The sequence below is a fragment of the Ambystoma mexicanum genome, chromosome 9 (genome assembly GCF_040938575.1).
Source record: "Ambystoma mexicanum isolate Mex_15411 chromosome 9, UKY_AmexF1_1, whole genome shotgun sequence".
Lineage (NCBI taxonomy): Eukaryota > Metazoa > Chordata > Amphibia > Caudata > Ambystomatidae > Ambystoma > Ambystoma mexicanum.
In genome coordinates, this window is record NC_090931.1 from 1,442,569,660 (window position 1) to 1,442,590,085 (window position 20,426).

A 20,426-nucleotide genomic window follows, 5' to 3' on the forward strand; every position below is an offset into this window, starting at 1 on the left:
TTTTTTGATGGCCAGGACGATTATATAACTGCCGCTATGGTCTCCGCCTCTAAAGGAGATTCAAAGAGATCATGTGTAGACACTGGCTTCAAAGAATTCAAGTGCGGGTGTTGCTGATGTTGCTGTGTGGATTTCTTATTGCTTAAACTAGTTGCTGGCTCTTGCAAGAGTATCAGGCTAATTTCAGGTAGAGTATTATAAAAACTTTCGTCATATACTGATCATTGTTCAAGGTGCTCCGGGTTGCAGCCGAGTATTAGGACTATGACTTCCACCATTCTAGAGCAGAGTGAATAGGGGGTTGAAGGCAGAGGCAATAGCATTTAGCATAGGTGTGGATGAGGTGTCTTTGTTAGACTCTATAAAAGTCGGGTCCTCAAAGTCATACATCTGCTCAGAATCACTATCAGTATCTGAGGATTCAATAGAAGAAGCAACCGCAGTCCAGCACCGAAATGCTATGGCAATTCCTTTCTGAACAAGAGTACCAAGTGTACCAAAAAGGGGGCCTGCTACCTTTTTGTATTTTTAGAAGGAACTTGGGGTTGGTCACCTTAAGTTACCTGGGGGCAACCAGACGTGGACTCCATGCTCACTGTGCTCAGAGAGGCACAGCTTCACCTCAATGATGAGGCCCAACAAGGCTGAAACACGTGTATGGGGTTGCTGTTGGTACTCTTGTTCAGAAGAGAATTGCCATAGCATTTCGGTGCTGGACTGCCCCAGGGCAGGACAAAGACTGATATGCAAATGGATATTTCCCATCTGTGAAAGGTACAGTGAGCAAAAAGCAGATGGCTGCGAACTCTCAATGTGTTTAATAACCACTGAACAGGTTATCATGCCTTGTACTTTCGAGAGAGGGGCGCCTGCTACCTTTTTGTAATTTCATATAAATGGTTCTTACAATCCCAAATCCATTGTTTTTGTGAGGGGTCAAAATGTCCTAACCATTTCAGATTGATCTCTGAAGCAGCATGTCAGAGAGGTGCTGAGGATTTAGTGCCCTGTGTAGATCAAAGAAACAGGCACTGCCGGCATACATTCTATGTATGAGTACAATGTATATCCCTGGTACTGAATAAATGGATCCAGACAGAATTTTACAGGTACAGTTCCTTTATAAGGTCAAGTAATGCACAGTGCATTTATGGTCACCCTACTCACTTACAGAGGGATAGGTCAGATTTCAGTGATCTATTGCTGCCAGCTACATAGGTTTTAGTCTGCAAAGAGAATATAGAAGGCCCCACATTTCATGAACTTTATAAGAAACTGGTCAAAACAATGCATCTCATCAATATTAGGGCTATGCATTGACTACAAAGCGAGCAACAAGAAACAAATGTAAGTATCCCCTCTTAGTACCACACACAGCCCCACTTTGGTTGTACTAATGATGTGTGACTTTTGTCTGTTTAATCTCAGCACAACCCAACTGGGGGAGATGTCATTCTTTATATAGTTCTGTCTACCTCAGACTTGAGTGCATGGAACCCCTCAAAGTAAATGGCAGGCAAATTTGATGTACAGAACAATTTGAATACTACCTCACTCATTCTTCTCCCCAAGAGTCCATTAACATTCCTCGATTGCAATTAATATTCCAATATTGCACTCGTTCGCCAACACTCATAAATTAAAGTCTATAGTCCAATTGGTAAAGAAATAAGAGCATACGTTTAATAAAATATTGGTACCTGAGATGACTAGGCCTTTTCCTGCTTCCAAAAAAAGCCAAGCAAGCCCTGTGGAGGTTATATTATGTACTTGTAGGTCACCAAAGCTGATGTTTATTTTGAGTGCCAAGATCCTCACCCACAATTAAAAAGGCATTAAATTGACTAACACCCTTTTTGCTGGTTCTCTCTGTCCGCAAGGGAACTCCTTTAGTATACACAGGCTGCACATTTTCTGGTTCTCTCTGTGCACACTGAACTCCTTTTCACAGTTTCTTACTTGGTCTTGGGAGGATAGTTCAGGGGCAACACGCTCGCCTTGGAAGCAAGACAACACATAATTGAGGCTAGAAGAAATAACAACTAGCTCTCTATTAAGAACAGAATACACTTCAAAACTGTCTCCCTCACATATAAATGTTTAAACAACTCGGCCCCTAAATACTTAACAGAGAAAATTGTCAAAAACACATCAACATGCCCCATGATAACAGCAAATTCCTTTTGCCTTCAAGTCCCGAGATACAAACGGAAAAAAGCAGGGTGTAGTAGCTTTCCCGTGATTGCCGCCCAGCTGTGGAACTCCCCGCCCACAACTCTAAGAACTGAGCAATCCTTCTTTAGTTTTAGAAAAAACACCAAAAGCTGGCTCTTGGCCAAAGATTCTTAACCTTCCGAAGAATGTTTCTGCTTGTATTCACGTATACTGCCAATTGTATATATCTTTTGTATTCTACTGTGAATTTGTATTTGTAAATAATGTAACCATTGTACTATGTATGTAACCTTTTTTGCAAACTGTACTCAAATACTCTTGTAAATGCGCCCAGATACCCCCGGGTAAGGAGCGCTATATAAATAAACAAAGAAGACAACATAGAGCAACACAGGTTCGATCGCCGGGTCCGCGCTTAGAAACCGCTGGGTATTAAGCACGTTATAAATAACCTATCATATCATACTTCCAGATCGTTCCCCGTTTTAGCAGAAGATATAAAAAAATATTGGTTTTTGCTGAGCATTCATACATTTCTCCCACCATGTTATTTGGTTATACTATGGTTGAGTGCTTGCCAACTAGCACTTCAGCACTATTGTATGTGCAAAGAAATTACAATTATACCTTAATTCTTTTGGCAATAAAGTTCAGTGTTTTTTTCATTTTTATTTGTATATCAGTTGTTGAGTTTTGGCCAACAAATCACACACTGGAAGCTTCTTCTTGACCAAGACATATATGCTTGGTACAAATTAGTAATACAATTACTTTGTATTACGTTCTTGATCCTTTATTTCATTTTAGGAGTTCCATATGTGGTAGAAATCTGCAGGAAAAATGTTATTCTGAGGGTAATGGTCCCAGTAGTGTGTTTAAATAAATAGGAAGTTCCAGGAGTTCCTCTCATGTAACCATAGTCCAGAGCAATATGATTTTTTAAAAAATGCTGAAGTGCAAGTTGGGAAACACACAATACATAGCTTGTCACACCAGGTATTACCAAGCATAAATACCGTATTTCATATAAGCAGCAGCAAAACACTCATGAAACATGATTTGCTAAGTACTATTGGGGCCAGCGTGTCAACAATGAACCTGTCTACCGTTCACTAACTATTTACTTTTATCTTAGCGATCTGTTCTAAAAGCTCAATTTGTTTTGTACCACCTGTCTTTCCCCTAATTGTAGGTCCTGTTCCAGTGGCCTAGCCGATGGATCCTTTTACCCGAAATACATCTTTGCTTAGGCATCCATGAAAATACCATTTGCTTTAGATAAACCACATTTCCATTCAAACCATTTCACCTTTTAAACTCTACCATCTTCACCCACATTGGCATCTCACAGATCTTTTTCCCCTCCTGTTGGTCGGCATTGTGCGGTACACAGAAGGTGCAGCGACCGAGAATCACACCCATTTGAGATCCTGTGTAGGGTGCATGAACTCAGGGACAGACCAAGCAATGCAGACATTTGAAATGTATGTTTGGCTTCTTATGTCAAAAATCCCTAACGGTATGCATTGCAAAGTTACATCTGTTTGCTGATCTGGCTATTACCTGGTGATGGATGAGGCAGGCAACTCTTCGATAGTGAGCAATTGTGCGAGTCGGACAGAAAGTGACTTTGAGGGTCTGCGTGGTGTTTCCTGGCAAAACGCTGCAGTGAGTGTCGAAGGAGAAGACGCTCTCTTTGGCATCAATGTCAAACCGATAATGAGCCGGCACGCTGGACTTGTTATGGATCTCCAGAGTGCGCAATGCCTGCTCTCCAAGCTTGATTAGGCCGAAGTTCACGATGGGGCTACGAAGTGACACAGATGGACCTGTAAATGAGGATAAGAGAACATTAAGAGTCACTTTGAACAAATTAACTTCAGGGTAATTCTGGTACTCTTAGTCCTTGTTCTCCCTCTTCAAAACTGGTTTGGCATGCCTGCGTTGCAGGCTGGATAGGAAAAGCATTTCTCCAAAACAGGATGCTGGCACTTAGAATTGAGCCAGTACAAACTATCATCCCTCCATGTATCCGACCCAGCCCCACCCAGGTGTCACCAATCACCACTTCCCATTCACTGTGGATGAGTTAACACAGCATATGCATAGAGCAGACTTCTGGGAGGGCTTTGTGAAGCAGGGAGAGCAAGGACTAAGAGTACCATGGATGTAATGTGTTTGTATTACAGTGTCCTGCTCTCCCTCCTTTCCAACTGGCTGGGAAACTAAACCATGCAGATCTAAGTACTGGGTGGCAGAGAAAGTATATGTCCATCCAGGACTTAAGGAATAAAGTTGCACAAAACATTCTGGCCAAAAGAAGGAGCTTTCCTTGATGAGGCATCCAAAGAATGGTCCTTAACAAAGCATTAGGGGTGGCCCAGGTGACTGCCCTAGACACATCTGCAATGTGGTAATGTTGCTGGATGGCTGGACAACTTTACTCCATTGAGGAGGCCCTGATTAACCACTCATCGAGGTAGGGGTCAATGTCAATCTTGTGAAGCTGGAGGAGAGCCACCACAAACCACAGCACCCTCGTGCACACCCTGGTAGTCTCGTTCAGTCTGAACCAAAGGTACATGTATTGAAGTGCTGGCTGCCCTCAGAAATCCTTAGGAACAGATGGTGGTCCTTTCTAGTTAGAATGCGAAAATATTCATCCTGAAGATTCAGTGATGTCAACCAGTCTGTTACGTGGCGGGCCTCCAATATATGAGGAAGAGCTGTGATGTTAAAGGCTTACAAAGGGCAGGAGCTCATTGAGTTCTGAGAGGTCCAGAAAAGGCCTGACATCACCAGTTTTCTTTAACACTGTAAAGTAGCAAGAATAGAAGCGCAACCCTAATCCTAAGAAGCCTCTTTCATTCCCTGGAACAGCATCTATGCAATGAGACGGAAGATTTTGAATCCCTTGTATACATTCTGGAGAATACCTCCGACACCTTTGTGGAGACTCGAGAGGCGGAGGGATGTTAAGGGACAGACCTTTTCTGATAATAAGGAGCGTGCAAGGGTCTTGTGTGATGCTCAAACAGACTTTGTAAAAAAGAGGAAAGCCTTCTTGCCACTTTGGATGCATGATGCGTGCCTTGAAATGGAAAAGCATGCACCCCACTTCGGAGGCAGGCAGTCTTAGGGCAGAGGACTGGTTGGTAGAACAGGACACTTATAGGTTATTTTTAGAACGAAATCTGTTTCTCTTTGTTGTAGATCCACCTTAAGAAGAAGTGGAGATGGAAAATTTGACATTAACTAATAGCCTTGCCTAAAAGGCCTTAAACGCTGTAGAGAAATGACACCCTGATTTATAGGGTGTAGAAATGGTGCTTGGATATATGGCAGTAACAGTACCCATGTTTATGTCTGTTACCTTATTTTGGTTGTCAGAGTGGAGGGTCGAAGTATTCAGGCATGCTATGAATACAGACTGAGAAATGAATCGCTCTGGACTCAGCGTGAGTGAGGTATTTATTAACCTGCAGCTGCGGTAAACCTGCTTTTTTAACCCTCAACCATCCAGAAGAGGAATTCTTCTTGAATCTCAGAAGGAAGCAAATCACCAAACCTTTGTAGCACCTCCCAATTCTGAATGTTGGAGTGCTACAGTGGCATTCCGATGCATTTTTTTACACTGCGATTCCCAAGCTATTTAGTCCTTATCAAGGATATGATATGATATGATATGGCATTTATAACGCGCCTATACACAAGTGTTTCAAGGCGCAACGAGGCAAGGGAGGGGAACAAGCGGACATACAACAATCCTACTAGGCCAGGTGTCATTCAGATCGTGCAAGTGCACGGGAAGGGAGGAAAGGAAAGGGTAGTACATGGGAGTAGATAATAACAATAAATAAAATAGCGGCCAGCATGTGGCTAGTGCAAGGGTAAGTGAGAACATCAGCTACCGAGGTCTGGTGGGGAGTGGGGACTGTAGGGATACAGAACAGTACCCAAGCGCGAGGGTTGCAAGGTGGGCAGTGCAGGAGTGTGACACTGGCAGGGGAGGGACGTGGGCCCGGGATCAGAAGGGTGTCCAGGCAGCCAATGCAGTACCGGTTTCAGCCAGGAGGTCAACAGAGGAGAGGAGAGAAAGCAGAAGCAAAAAGAAAGGTTTTGAGGTACTTCCGGAACCGGAGATGGTTCTCCTCAAGTTTAAGGGAGGAAGGGAGGCTGTTCCAGAGGGAGGCACCAGCCGAGGAGAGAGATCTACCACCAACTCGTTGCTTGGAGATGTGACTGACTTTGAGGGAGTTGGAGGCAGATGAGCGAAGAGCTTGAAAAGGAAGATATTTAGGAAGAGCAAGTTGGAGGTATTGAGGTCCCAGACCCCAGAAGGCCTTGTGGACGAGGGTTTTGAACGTATGCAGAGCCAATGCAGAGATTTCAGTCCGGGAGAGATACGATCCCTGGGCTTGAGGCCAAGGACAAGTCTCGCAGTCCTGTTCTGGATGAGTTGCAGAGGGTGGAGAGTAGAGGCAGGCAGATTTAGAAATATGCTGTTGCAATAGTCCTGCCTAGAGAGATCCAGACCTCTGGAGACAGTGAGCTTCTGGGGGAAGTAGAGCAAAGGCAGAATACCTCTGAGGAGTTGCAGCTGGTAGTGTGACTTCTTGGAGACATCAGAGATGTGAGGAGAGAAGGAGAGTGTGGAGTCCAAGATGACCCTGAGGTTTTTGGCTTTGCAGGTGGGAGCGGGAAGAGGACCAAGAAAGGCCAGCTTGAGAGCAAAAGGAAAGGAGGGAGCGGGTGTGCCGATGAGGAGAATCTCAATCTTACTGGCATTAAGGCAGAGGTCATTGTCGGCACACCACTCCTAGATAGCAGACAGTCGGAGATGAGGGAAGGAGAGGAGGAGGTAGAGGGTAGCCTGAAAATGAGCTGGGTGTCATCCGCATAACACTGAAAGGTGGGTCAGAGAGCGGCGATGCGATGGGCAAGGATTGCCAGGTATTAGTTGAACAGCCATGGAGAGAGGTTAGACCCCTGGGGGACACCACAGGTAGAGAAAAAGGTAGCGGAGAGGAAGGACCCAAGTTGGACCTGGGAGGAAAGAAGTCAGCCATGCCAGAGCCCGACTAGTGATACCCAGGTTATCACGGAGACGGTTGAACAGGATGGCATGGTTGACAGTGTCAAAGGCAGATGAGAGATCAAGCAGGATGAGGACACAAGGGGTACTGGAATCAAGATTGGAGAGCAGATCTTCAAGGATGTTCAGGAGAGCAGTTTCTGTGCTTCTGGCAGCTCTGAAGCCAGACTGATGGTCATGAAGGCAACCAACAGATTCAGTATGGAGATTAAGCTGGGAGATGGCCAGTTTCTCCAGGAGCTTGCCCAGGAAGGGAGTGATGGAGATTGGGCGATAATTAGCCGGGCAAGAGGGGTCGGCAGAGGGTTCCTTAAGAAGGGGGTGCACAAGGGAGTGCTTCAGTGAGGATGTGAAGACTCCGGTGACAAAGGTGTGATTGCAGAAATCAGCCAGGGCAGGAGCCAGGGAGTCGATGTGGTCCTTGATAGTTTTGGAGGAACAGGGGTGAACCTGTTTCGACGAGACTTTCATAGATCGGACTTGTCTAGAAACCTCGTCCTCAGATGGATTCTGCAGATGGATTCTGAATAGGGCACTTGCCTTTAATCAGGGCTGCTGAAAACACCACAGATTGGACTGGAAGAGACCCCATAACAACAAAGGGTTCATCCTTAGGAGTTCAATATTTTAAATCCAATGACATAAAAATGATGGGCTTTGAATAAGGTCTAAACCAATTTTGCACTCCCTGCTTCGTTGCAGAGGTTTCCGTCGGCAAAAGTAGCTTATGTGGGGTGGAGGAAGAAAGCCTTGAAAAGAGGCCAGAATTAGTAGGTTTTTCAGAAGGCAGTTTTACGCGGGCTTGCATAGCTTTCTTCATCACTATGCAAATTTGCCTTGAATAATGGATGGGAATTTCATCCTTTTCATTGGAAGTATCAACATCAATCCTGGAACCTTTGGAGGAGTAAGATTAACTTGAGTTACATCTGTTGGTACTAAAGGGGAAACAGGCCGGAAGGGCCCACTGGAGTCAACTAATTGTCAGTACGTTTTAAAGCTAAAACCTCCAAAAACTGATCTGACATAACAGAGTGCACAACAGCTCTAGTAATAGTCTCAAATAAATCTACAGTGGCCACAGAATGGCCCAGAGCAGGCACTTCCTTTTGTGAGGCAGAATGGCCTGGAGCAGGCACTTCCTCTGGTGAGGCCAAAGGGGACATAGAGGTGTCACACAAGGCTAGAATGTCAGCCCTATGCGGAGAAGGAAATATGGAATTATTGAGAGTGTTTTGGTATAGGTTTAAAACTATAGGTCTCCATACTTGCACGCTCGTTAAGAAGATTGGTACTGAAGACAGAGTCTCGAGACAGGTCCTACTCTGGGGAGAACTGAAGCGTGGAAGAAACCTCTTTTCTTGCAGGCATACCAAAAATCTCTTGAGGCAGTACCCAAAAACAATCAGAAGGATCAAAGATGCCAGCCTCTGTATTAGTTACCTTGAATTGGTTCCATAGATGAACACTGGCCCACAACCCCCTTGAGTGCCGATACTTGCGCTCATGCTTCTTGTTCTTTGAAGAAGTTTGAGTCGATACTGAGGCGGGTGACAAAGGAGGTCTATGGTAGTTCCTGTTATGGTGGGTTTGACCCAAAGAGAATAAAGATGTAAACAATGTCTGGCTTACCTGCACCAAAGTATCAGGCCTAGCTACCCCAGTGCTGGTTTAGCAGTACCAGGTCCCTGGAGGGAGCTAGACTCAACCTCCGAAAGAAGGGAGTTGGGCTTCACCTTATTAGAGGACTTGATGTCCTCAGAGTGCCCACTGTCTGTTCAGGACAGTGACAAGACAGGACCACTCCTCTTCTGTACTGTTTGAACCTTATTCTCGAGTGAAAAGGTCTTCTGGTACTGAAGGCCAAGTCCTGCCACTTGGTGTTTTCCACAGAGATGTACTCAACTCCTGAACGGGTGATGAAAAGCCCCTTGAAACACGAGGTGGCTACCGTGAAAGAAGTAGCGAGAGGCCATACTGAATCAGAGACCGCTCCCAGTTCAGACTCCCTTTTACCACTAGAAAACAAAGCATCTCAGCTTGGAAACTAAGCAGGTTCTCGGCGATCTGGGTTTGCTACCAAGAAAGAACTGTCAGGAACTCACCAAATGGAAGTTCCCAGGACAGCTTACGCAGGCTCTTTGACGTTCAGGCACTGAGTAGTGCTTACCGCATCATATGCACCACTTTAACCAGTCATGAACAGCGTGCACACAAAAGAAGGCAATGTTTAAAAAAATATAGCCAATCAAATTAGAAAATACACCCCTTTAGGAGCAGAGACAGCAAAAAGAGGAAAAAGCATTGCCCCAAAAAATAGAAGCGCATGAGAAACTCCCCACATTCAACCAATAGGTGAAAAAACAGAAAGTGGGTGGTGGGGTTGTTGATGCATGGGTGGAGGCGAGGCCAGGTACGTGAAGGCATGTTTGCGCATACTGACCCCATTCAAAAATCTTAAAGTGTCTCTTTTTGGAAAGCTTTTTCCCTCCTTCAGACTGCAGGGCAGGCATGCCCGAACCAGTTGGAAGGGAGGGAGAGAGGGAGAGAGGCAGAGAGGCAGAGAGGCAGAGAGGCAGAGAGGCAGAGAGAGAGAGAGAGAGAGAGAAGCACGCTGGAGTACTATTGGGTCACTAAAACACAGAGTTCAAATGCATGTTAGGGAGATTTGACAATATCTCGGAAGACTTCAAAGCATAAAACAAAGAGCCACTTGAATATTCTCCTGCCATTAAAAACGCTGGTAACATTTTTGTTTTTATTAAATGTGGTGTTTGCAAGGCACAGCATGTAAGGAGACTTACTTTTAGCTCTCCATTTTACAATGCATACAATTCTAGGTAAATATCATGCACCCTTTTATTTTCAACAGTCTATTTTGTTTCTTTCAGTTACTCACTCACTTTCATAGTGTCCCAATTGCTCCTTCTAATTTCTTACCACAATACCTACATGATTGATAAGAAGATTGCACGAACACACGCGTAGCACTTTAAAATGGGGTTTATTAATTGATAACATCAGAGACCCCCAGCACAGCCAGCTTTCTCCCAGCTCCTTCTCCAACTGCTGTGCTAAGAACTCAGAACCCAATAGAATAAATACATTCCACATGGTGTTTGCTTCCTCACACGCCACACAATAGGAATACATTACAACACATCTCCCTTCAACTATCCAATGAAACCGCTCTTCACCACCGCAATCTGATTCTCATTCCATATCTGACCCCCACTCACCCTGACAGCAACCTTCAACACAGCGATCACCTGCAATCGGTCTGAATACAGAAGGTAACCTTTTTTTCTCACCACACCTTTCTTTATTCTCACCCAATCACCACATTCCACTCTTAACACCTTCTTGCCACGTTTCATATTCTCTCTCATAACCCATACCTCCTTATCCTTTTTTAACCTTCTTCTCAACTCATCCACCACCACACAATCTGATTCCCTCGCTATCCCAAGCCATTGCGTATTTACTTGCGTGTTTGCCTTCCAACCTCTCATTAATTCAAGCAGACTTACCCCTGTGGTCGCATGCATCAACATCCGCAATGCATATAACCTTCCTGTCCTTCCCACATGCACTTGCCATGCAAATGGCATTCATGACACATCTATTCACCCTCTCAACCATCCCATGACCTACCGGGAGATACAAAGCAGATCTTTTGCGTTTTATTCCATACCTTTTCACATACTCCACAAAGTAACCACCAGGGAACTAAGTGCCATTATCCATAAGAACACTTCCTGGAATACCTTCTCTTGCAAACACATATTGAATAAACTCTACGATGCTCTCCGCACTGACATCACAAACAATTTTATATTCCGTCCATCTTGATAACAGATCCACAAGAACCATCACATACTTACTATGGCCACCTCCCAAATTCGCCAGACCTAAAATATCAATCGCAAAATCATCCCAAACTTTATTTGGAATGCCAACCTCCACTACGGGCTGTTCCTTAGCAACCTCACCCTTACCCTTACCGGCTTTAGCACATTCTATGCAATTAACCAACCTCCTTTCAACAACTCTATCAAAACCTGCCCACCAATATTCACTCCTCAAAATTCCTTTTGTTCGTGCAACATGTGCCAAGTTGGGGGCGTGGCCTGCTGGCTAAGGATGAAGACGTGAGCCCTGTGAGCTCCCGCAAGCGCCGATTACATCCTGCTAAATCATCCTTTTTTTCGTGACGGAAAGACTGATGGAAGGCATGAACTGACTCCGCAAACTGTGGGGCTTCAGCGAGTCGAGTCTAAGGCATTTGCCGGCCCAACTGGCCGGGTAAATGAGAAAGTAGCGGAGCGCCGGGGGCCGGCCCGTACGCGCTTCAAAATGGCCGACTACTGAGGTGTGGAGCGACTAAGCAGTCGCCCGGAGTGCCATCACCAGCTCCATACCACGGACCCATGTGGCAGCGGTCGAAACAGAGACAGGAGGACCCGCCTGGAGCGCGCGGATCTGCTAGCGGAGCAACCAGACTTTCCAACCCTCAGGTGCATCGGCAGGCTGTGGAGGCAGTGAAAATCACCAGAGGACCAAGACAAAACCAATGGAGGGTAGAGCACGGGTGACGATCCAGCACACAAGTGCTCTCTGGCGTGCGGTAACCCTGTGGTGATGGTCAAGGGGACACGGACACCATCAAGCTACCCACTCCCCATGCGTGAGGCAGACGTGCTTTGCGACGCCGGGCGGAGACCGCTCCTTTCCCCATAAGGGGCTGCCACATGACACAACAGGGGTGCCTGGGACAGACAGAAAGGAACATTGCGCTACCCAGGGAGCACGGGAGGCGTACACTGGTTAAACGGCTGGTGTGTGAGTAACCCCGGGAGGAACCACCTGAGTGTACAACCCTGGGAGGAGCCGCCCACCCTGGGGCCACAATGCTGATGTGAGAGTTATGTACATTTGAAGGCCACCTGATACCAACGGCTTCCAGCCGCACCACAAGGAGCAGACATCCGATCAGACCTGATCTGCCTCCACGCCTACCAGGTACTTGAACGCCGCCCGAAGCGAGGCGCCCGCACCAGAGGCCATCCCCAGGGACGGTGTAGGCGCAGACAAGCCGAGGCACACCACAAGTAAGTGCCCCCTTACCCAGGACTCTCCCCACAGCTAGAAAGGGATACCTGGGCAACCATAAGGCATAGAAAGAGTGCGGCTGCCCTTCCCCCCACCCTACTGGACATACAGGTAGGCCGTCGCTATATCAGAACTGGGCCTTATGCACTCCACCTGTGATTTACCCTGAACCCTAGCCTCCTCTCCCAAGGTCCCGTTGAAGGTTCACATCCTGAAGACACTCCGATAGAATGGCCTGGGGGGTAAAACTTTCTAACCCTAACATCTCCGGCTTGCGACACCTGACACTGAAGGACGGTCTGCATCTACATAAGCCGCAGGTGGGCAATGTAAACGAAAGAAAACAACCACGCAGAGTAGCATGGACCAATATGCATTTGCCACCACCCCGGCACCAACGAGCCAAGCAACACGACTAACTTACCCCACTGGCGAGGATACCATCTCACTGTGGGACATGATGGCTGCCATTGCCAGCTCTCGCTCCTCCATGGAGATCAAAATGGACAGTAGTGCGGCAGAGGTCTCCTTTTTATGCCATGATCTTCAAAAGCTTACCTCCCGGACTGGAGAGGCGGAACACTGCCTCTCCGAAACGGAAGACAACATCAGAGGCGTCAGCCAGCAGCTGTCACAAGCATCAAACCGTCTGAAAACTATAGAATTCAGAGTGGATGAGGGGGAGGGAAGATCCCGCCGCAACAATGTGCGCATTCTCAGACTTCTGGGGGGTAAGGAAAGGCATAGCATGGACCTATTTCTAGAACAATGGCTTGCGGATATCTTTGCGCCTCACTCCTTTTCTAAACTTTTCTTAGTGGAAAGAGCCCATAGGATGCCCTCAGGCAGACCAATCCCAGGTGCACCACCTCGAACGGTAATCGCTAAATTGCTCAACTACCAGGACAGAGATAACCTCCTCCAGATGTCGCGCTCAAAAGGGACAATTACGGACAATGGATCCCGGATTGCATTTTTCCCTGACTACACTCGGGAGGTACAATGTGCACGGCAATCATTCGAGCCCCTCAAAAGACAGCTGGCCCTCATGAACATTAAATACGGACTGCTTTTCCCAGCCCAGCTGAAATTTACCATAAAGGATCTACGATACATTTCACCGACTCGCAAGAGGCCTGTAAATGGGCAGAAGCCCACATTGAAGGCGAATGACTGTGAGACCAACAAGACAGAGGAAGACCCCGACGTAGACCTGTTTGTGCCTCCCCTGTTAGAAATCCAGAAGTGCTGGTACCAGATGCCCCGGAACTAGCAGCGGACCGGAATGACAGATGACAACGCCACGGTCTCGTGCTAAGGAAACGGCACGGATCGTCGCAGTACAGCAACACATTATCCCTTGGAGTCTGTTCTTTGCCGTATGACCTGATCGAACACGAATGACACAAGCAGACGGTGCAGGAGATGGAGCTCCAGGAAGGGCTCCCCCCTTCGGATAGTGTTTTTTTCTTTTTGTTCTCGTTAGTACTGGAGAGTTAAGCTGACGCCCTAAGCGTTCGAGTGTCAGCAATGTTTGGGTGACAGATACTTCATGTTGGGGTGGAGTATAGGGGGGGCTGGGAGAGTTTGCACGGTTCTTTGTTATTTTGGGGCTATCACATGATCACAAGACGATCCAATCACAAACCTTTGTATGAGCTACCTTACGTTACCTTACACCGGAAACCCATCCCCGCAGAACACACCAGCGGGATACTGACCCTTTTTCCAGATCATGATATCCTGAAGACCCTTCAATACACGCTATAAATGGCACACACACAATCCCGACCGTCACTTGTTGACCGTCCCAAATCCCTTAAACTTCTCACCTGGAACGTGAACGGAATGGGCTCCGGGATCAAAAAACGGCTTATTACACAACTCCTAAATAGGCACTCCCCTGACATAGCTCTGTTAACTGAGACACACCTAGCAGAGACAAACTGCACCTTCTTTACAAGAACTAATTATCGCTCCGCGTTTCACGCGGGGACACACAATGGGATCCAGAGGCACTCTTATCCTGATACATAAATGTGTCCCATTTCTTCCACAAATCGTAGAGCAAGACCCTAGGGGTCGCTATGTGTTAATCTTAGGAACGCTTTGGGGTGAGAAGATGGCCATTGCTTCAGTGTACTCTCCACCGGGACTGGGGCAAGAACTACTAGATGAACTGACTACTCTTATGGGAAGACACCAATCCGACACGTGGATTCTGGGGGGAGACTTCAACGATGTCATGTGTAATACCATACACTGCACTCACCTTAGACAACGTAATCCGGACACCCCCACGAAGTTGGCCAACTCTATATCCGCCCTGGGCCTTCGTGATGTGTGGAGGGACTACACCCGGTAACTAAGGGATATTCGTTCGATTCTGGAGCCCACGGCTCCCTGTCTAGGTTGGACTACCTTTTCCTTCCAAACACCGACCTGCACAGAGCAATGTGCGCAGAGCTGCTTCCCCGTGGTATCTCGGACCATTCACCACTAACGGTGAAACTGCAAATGCATGGTATACTCCCCCCTAGAACATGGAGGTGGAACAACTACTACCTTGGGTTCCCCGAATTGGTTGACCGTCTCACTGACGCAACCAAGGAATACTTTGAGATCAATGAAGCTGCAGTGGATAGCCCAGTAACGATATGGGAAGCTTATAAAACAGTGCTGAGGGGAGAGATAATCTCCTGGACAGCGAACAAAAAGAAGGAAAGGCTCCAAAAGATAGTGGAAGCGGAAGGGGAGATGAATAATTAAGAAAAAATATATATTTTTGACCCAACCCCCGAGGTTCATGGGTTCCTTAAGCTCGCCAAAGAGCGCCTTCGGAATATAGTGCTAGATAATGCCAAAAAAGCCCACTGGGCCTCCAGAGCGAGGATATACGAATTTGGAGACAAGGCGGGCAAAATGCTGGTTTGGCTTGAAAAAAAGAGATGAGGAACAACGCCACGTCTGGGAGATTGTTACTTTGCACAATAAGAAGTGCCAGACGGACGCAGAGAGAGCAGAAGCTTTTGCAGAATTCTACGCCGACTTGTATCGGGCACCAGCCTCTCCATTGGACCCCTCCCTCTTAGATGATATTACACTACCATCTCTCTCAACAAAACATAAGGAGCAACTGGACTCCGACCTTTCTGAAACCAAAATTGCTGATGCTATATCACAACTACAAGCAGGGAAAACACTGGGTCCTAATGGATTGCCAGTCGAAACATGGCAAAAGCTGGGTGGGGACAAAATGGCACCCCCCCACATAAAATGTTCCTTCGTGCCTGTGTACAGGGAACCCTTCCACCAGATCTATGTAAGGCGACCATCATAGTTATTCCCAAATCGGGAAAAAACCCTGAAAGATGCGCTTCCTATAGGCCCATATCGCTAATTAATAGTGAAGCCAAACTCCTTGCCAAACTCCTGGCTAACCGACTACAATCAGTCGCTTCCACCCATGTCCACCCGGACCAACGTGGCTTAATGCCACACAAGTCAACTCGAATTAATCTGCGACGCCTCCATCTAGCAATAGAACGCACTCCCATTGCAGATACACCAATTGCCTTATTGGCAATTGATTTCGAAAAGGCGTTTGATTCAATCCGATGGGACAGCCTTTGGGAAATTATGCGACGCATGGGGTTTGGAGATACCTTTTTAGGATGGGTACAACTACTCTATACAAATACCCAGGCAGAGGTCAGGGTGAATGGGTGGCCCTCTCGATCCTTTCCTCTCGGCAGGGGTACGTGGCAAGGATGCCCCCTCTCTCCCCTCCTTTTCACCCTTGCGATTGAGCCGCTTTCCTTGTGGCTTCGCCGGAGCTTAGCCTGGATGGGATTTAGATGGCGGAGGGGCATGCGGACCGGACGTTGTTATATGCAGACAATCTTCTGATGTACCTGGGGGTCCCAGCCCGGTCTTGCCCTGAAGTGACACGGATGCTCATCCGCTTTGGTGAATTCTGCAGATTGAAAATTAATTGGGGGAAATCCGTTCTCTTTCCGGTAAAGGGTGGAGCGCAGGCCATCCCCTGTGACCTCAATGACCTGCTCCATGGTCACCAGGAACTACCTCACATAAGGGCCTACATAGCGGCTATTCATGACACAGACCCACTACGCCTGATATACCAACCCCTCCGAGAACGCTTCCGCCTACAACCACAGCGCACATTAATAATGTTTGGAGGCAAGCGCACCCTTTTGTAGGGTGGAAGAACAAGATAACCGTTGCACAGCCCCTGTGGCAAAATAGCAATCTGGCCAAGATTGGGAAAATTGAGCCATGGCCTAGGTGAATAGGGACTGGGATCTTGAAAGTTGGGGATATCCTTGTAGATGGGAAACTGGCCTCATGTGATGCTTTGCAATTAAAATTCGGAATCCCAAGTACCAAGCAGTACCACTATATACAATTAGTTCATGCCCTAAAAACCCACATACCAGCAGATACCGCCATACCTGACTATACACCCATAGAACACAATATGCTGCCAGCGCACATCCCCACCAAATGCACTTCCATATTATATAATGCTATGTCATCCTTTGCCATTCCTGAATTAAATAGCTTAAAAGCCAAATGGGAAATAGACGTAGGAGGGATAGACACAGAAGACTGGATTCAGGTGCTAAAGCATCCCCGCGAGGTTGCCATCTCTTCAGGCTCGGCCTGGTACAATTTAAAATCTTGCACCAAGTGTATTACCTTAGGACAAGCTTATATGGGTGGAAACGGGCCCCAAACCAGAACTGTCTCCGATGTGGAGAGGACAAGGGAACCTTTATACATATCCACTAGACATGCCCCCGGATCCAAACCCTTTGGAACGCATGCTGCAATGAACTTGCTAGAGTCCTGGACTGCACCATACAGTTGGATCCAAAGGTCCTACCCATAGGCATACCAAACGAGAACGATGCTAAGTGGGAAAGGCTGCTTCTAACCACAGCAGCGGGGCTGATGAAACGTAACATAGCGCAGAAATGGGGAGCCCCGGAGGCCCCGACACAGAATCAATGGATAATAAATATGGACACATGGGCTATGGTGGAGAGTAGGGTCTACAATGCAAGAGGCTGCCCTACCAAAGCCTACAAATTATGGGGGAGGGGTGACCTAGGCCCTCTGGCATAGGTCGCGAGACTCTGAACAACATACAAATGTACTTTCATGAAACGCCTTTTGTAATTGGTACTATACATAATATTATCCGTCTAAGAATGGTCATGCTAGTCCCTATTTTGTTTTTGTGGTTGTTGCTCAAAACAATACAAAATGTTTTATTTTTTTTGAAAAACATGTGCCAAATCCACAATTTTTTCTCTATTCAATGCAGGAACTACGGCTCGTTTCCATCAAAACAAAATATCACCAACCAAATCAAAACAAAACATCACCAACCACATTTAACTCATCACGTATTTCCCAATACGGCCACTCTCCCTGTTGCAAATCATTCTTTTTAGGTCAAACTGAATCCACAAATCCTTTGATCTGCGGTAACACCTCATCACTACACATAGCCTCCAACCATTCCTCCTTGGTCACAATACCCTCATGGTGTTATGCTCACCTGGTATCCACAGGGATGCCACCCAGCCCTGCTTGGATGATCTGCACTTTCAAACCCTCTTCCGGTCCCTTGGTAAGGCCTGTGGTTAAAGATGGGTCTGCAATACAGGAGAGCTGGATTCAATACCAGATTGTCTTCATGTTTTCCCACCTCCCTTGGCCTCAAGTCCTTCCTCCGCCTTGGGCATTCTCCTCACCTTAATATTGTAAGAGGTGGATTTTCCATCATGCTCCTTGTGGCAGGGGAGCGTAGATGTGGGGGGCGATCAGCTACCAAGTTACTTCACTGGTGCAAGCCCCCTGTGAGAATCCTGGCCTGCTGCGACTCCGTAGGTTTGCTGCTTTACAGTCTTTATATGCAGTTGTTATGTTTCTCTTAGTTCGAATAATGTCTTGCTTCTTTCCTTTTAGGTATGGAAAGGTATTTTGGTGCTGTCATGCAGTTTGAAGATGAGCATGGGCCAGTAGGCGAAAGTGCGGTGTGCGCGATGCTGTCCGGTGAGAAATGCGCGATGCGCAGCGCTGTTTTGCCTTTTATATTGCGAACCTGTGTCTTTTCTCTCCTTGCAGGTTGCGATGTTCCTTGCCGAGCGCCGTAATGTTCCAGCAATGGTACTGACCAGGAGATGACTACCCAGGTAAGAATTGTGTGGCTTTCTTCATTCGGGAGGAAACAGGAGTAAACGCTTACTAATGCTGTCTTTCTTTCTCCTCTTTCCAGGTTATGGTATTCCAGGATGCATACAGTGCCGGATGATGGAGTTTGTACTTTCAGGTGAGTGGAACTGAAATCAGCGGTGGATTGAAGACAGGATACTGTTCCAGGTAAGTTTCGTAGTGTTCTTTTTCTCTCTGCAGGTCCTTGGTTTCAGGTAAACTGGCATCAAAGAACTGGACACAGTGAGCGTTACGCTGCCCACAGAAGAATAACGCACAGCATGTTCTGCTGTTTGGGTGTGGTTTAAATAGTCTCAAGTAAAGTAGTCCAGGTAAAATAGTCCCAGGCCTGCCACACCCAAAGTAGTCCAGGTAAAGTAGTCCGAGGCCTCCCACACCCAAAAGACTAGACCGCATAGCTCAGTTCTTTGTAACTGAGCTATGTGTGTGCCTCCATGTTTGTTGACCCCCCCCACACACCCAAGTTAAATAGTCCCAAGTAAATAGTCCCATTCTAATGTTGGTCTTCATGATGGTTATGAGTCTTGGATGAGGTTTTAAGGCCTTTGACCTGGCCCTAACTGGAAGGCTGGCTTGCCAGTGAGGGCCAGGGGCAAGGGTCATGACACATGGTTTACAAAGAGCATTTCTGACATATCAATCGCGCTCCCATCCTCCATGTGACTACACATCCTCGATAGCAATCTGCCATTATATTTTCCTTGCCGGGAATAACCTGAATTTCAAAAAGGTGCTTGCATCCTAGTTATCCAACTCCTTTACTCTCGAGAATGCATTTTGATGGTTTGTGGTCCGTCCTTATGATGAATTCAATCCCCACACAAAATTCAGAAACGCCTGCACTGCCCAATGGCACGCCAACGTGTCCTTTCCCAAGACAGAATAATTATTTTCCGCACCCCTCAATGCTCTCCAAGCATGGGCAATAATCTGCTTGTCACCATTCCACACTTGTGATAAGACAGCTGCGATGCCACAATCACTTGCATCCACAGTAATGTCACTCCTATACGTATTAAAGCTTTTCAAGGGTTTCGCTAAATCAATTTCCTCTTTTATACTGGAAAACTCGTTTTCACATTTTTCATCCCAGGTAAACTCCTCCCCTTTCCTCAATAACTTCATCTCACACACTTTATCCGCAAAATTCTTCACAAATCTTTGTTAGAACTCGAATCATACCTAAAAAAGAATGTAGCTCTCCCTTTGATTTAGGCCTTTCCATACGTCTTATTGAAGCTGCCATGTTCCTATTTGACCTCACCCCGTCCGTAGATAATCCATGTCCCAAGTACTCTACCTTGCTCTCTTTGAAAATACATTTTTCTTCCCTAAATGTCACTCCTCTCTTTTCCAAAATGTTCAACACCTGTTCCAAAATCTTAGCATGGTCACTTTCCGTCTCTCCACATACCAACACATCATCCTGGAACCAAAACACACTTCTGATTCCTCTAAACAAGTTATCCATAACATTCTGGAAGACTGAAGACGTTGATACTAAACCAAACAGCATTCTTCGAACCTTGAAGACCCCCTCATGCATTATAAACGCTGTCAGTTTTCTACACCCCTCCTCCAGCTCTACCTGATGGTATACTGAGGCTATATTTAACTTGCAGAATACTCTGCCATAGCCAACATCTCTCCCATATTTGGCAATGGATGCCTATCGCCCCCCACACATTTATTCAGTTCACACATCCACACATAATCTCAAATCACCCGATACCTTCTTCACAACCACCAACAGAGAAATCCATTGAACACCTCCAGC

General features: G+C 46.6%; 1 protein-coding gene across 2 annotated transcripts in view; it reads right to left on the minus strand.

The window, feature by feature from the left end:
- Window positions 1–20,426, minus strand: part of CFAP65 (cilia and flagella associated protein 65) — an 825,303-nt gene that overhangs the window by 652,663 nt on the left and 152,214 nt on the right. For both annotated transcript variants that reach the window (XM_069616861.1, XM_069616860.1), the window contains exon 9: window positions 3,739–4,004. In XM_069616861.1, coding sequence (XP_069472962.1) covers window positions 3,739–4,004 — 266 coding nt within the window. The remainder of the gene's footprint in view (window positions 1–3,738; window positions 4,005–20,426) is intronic.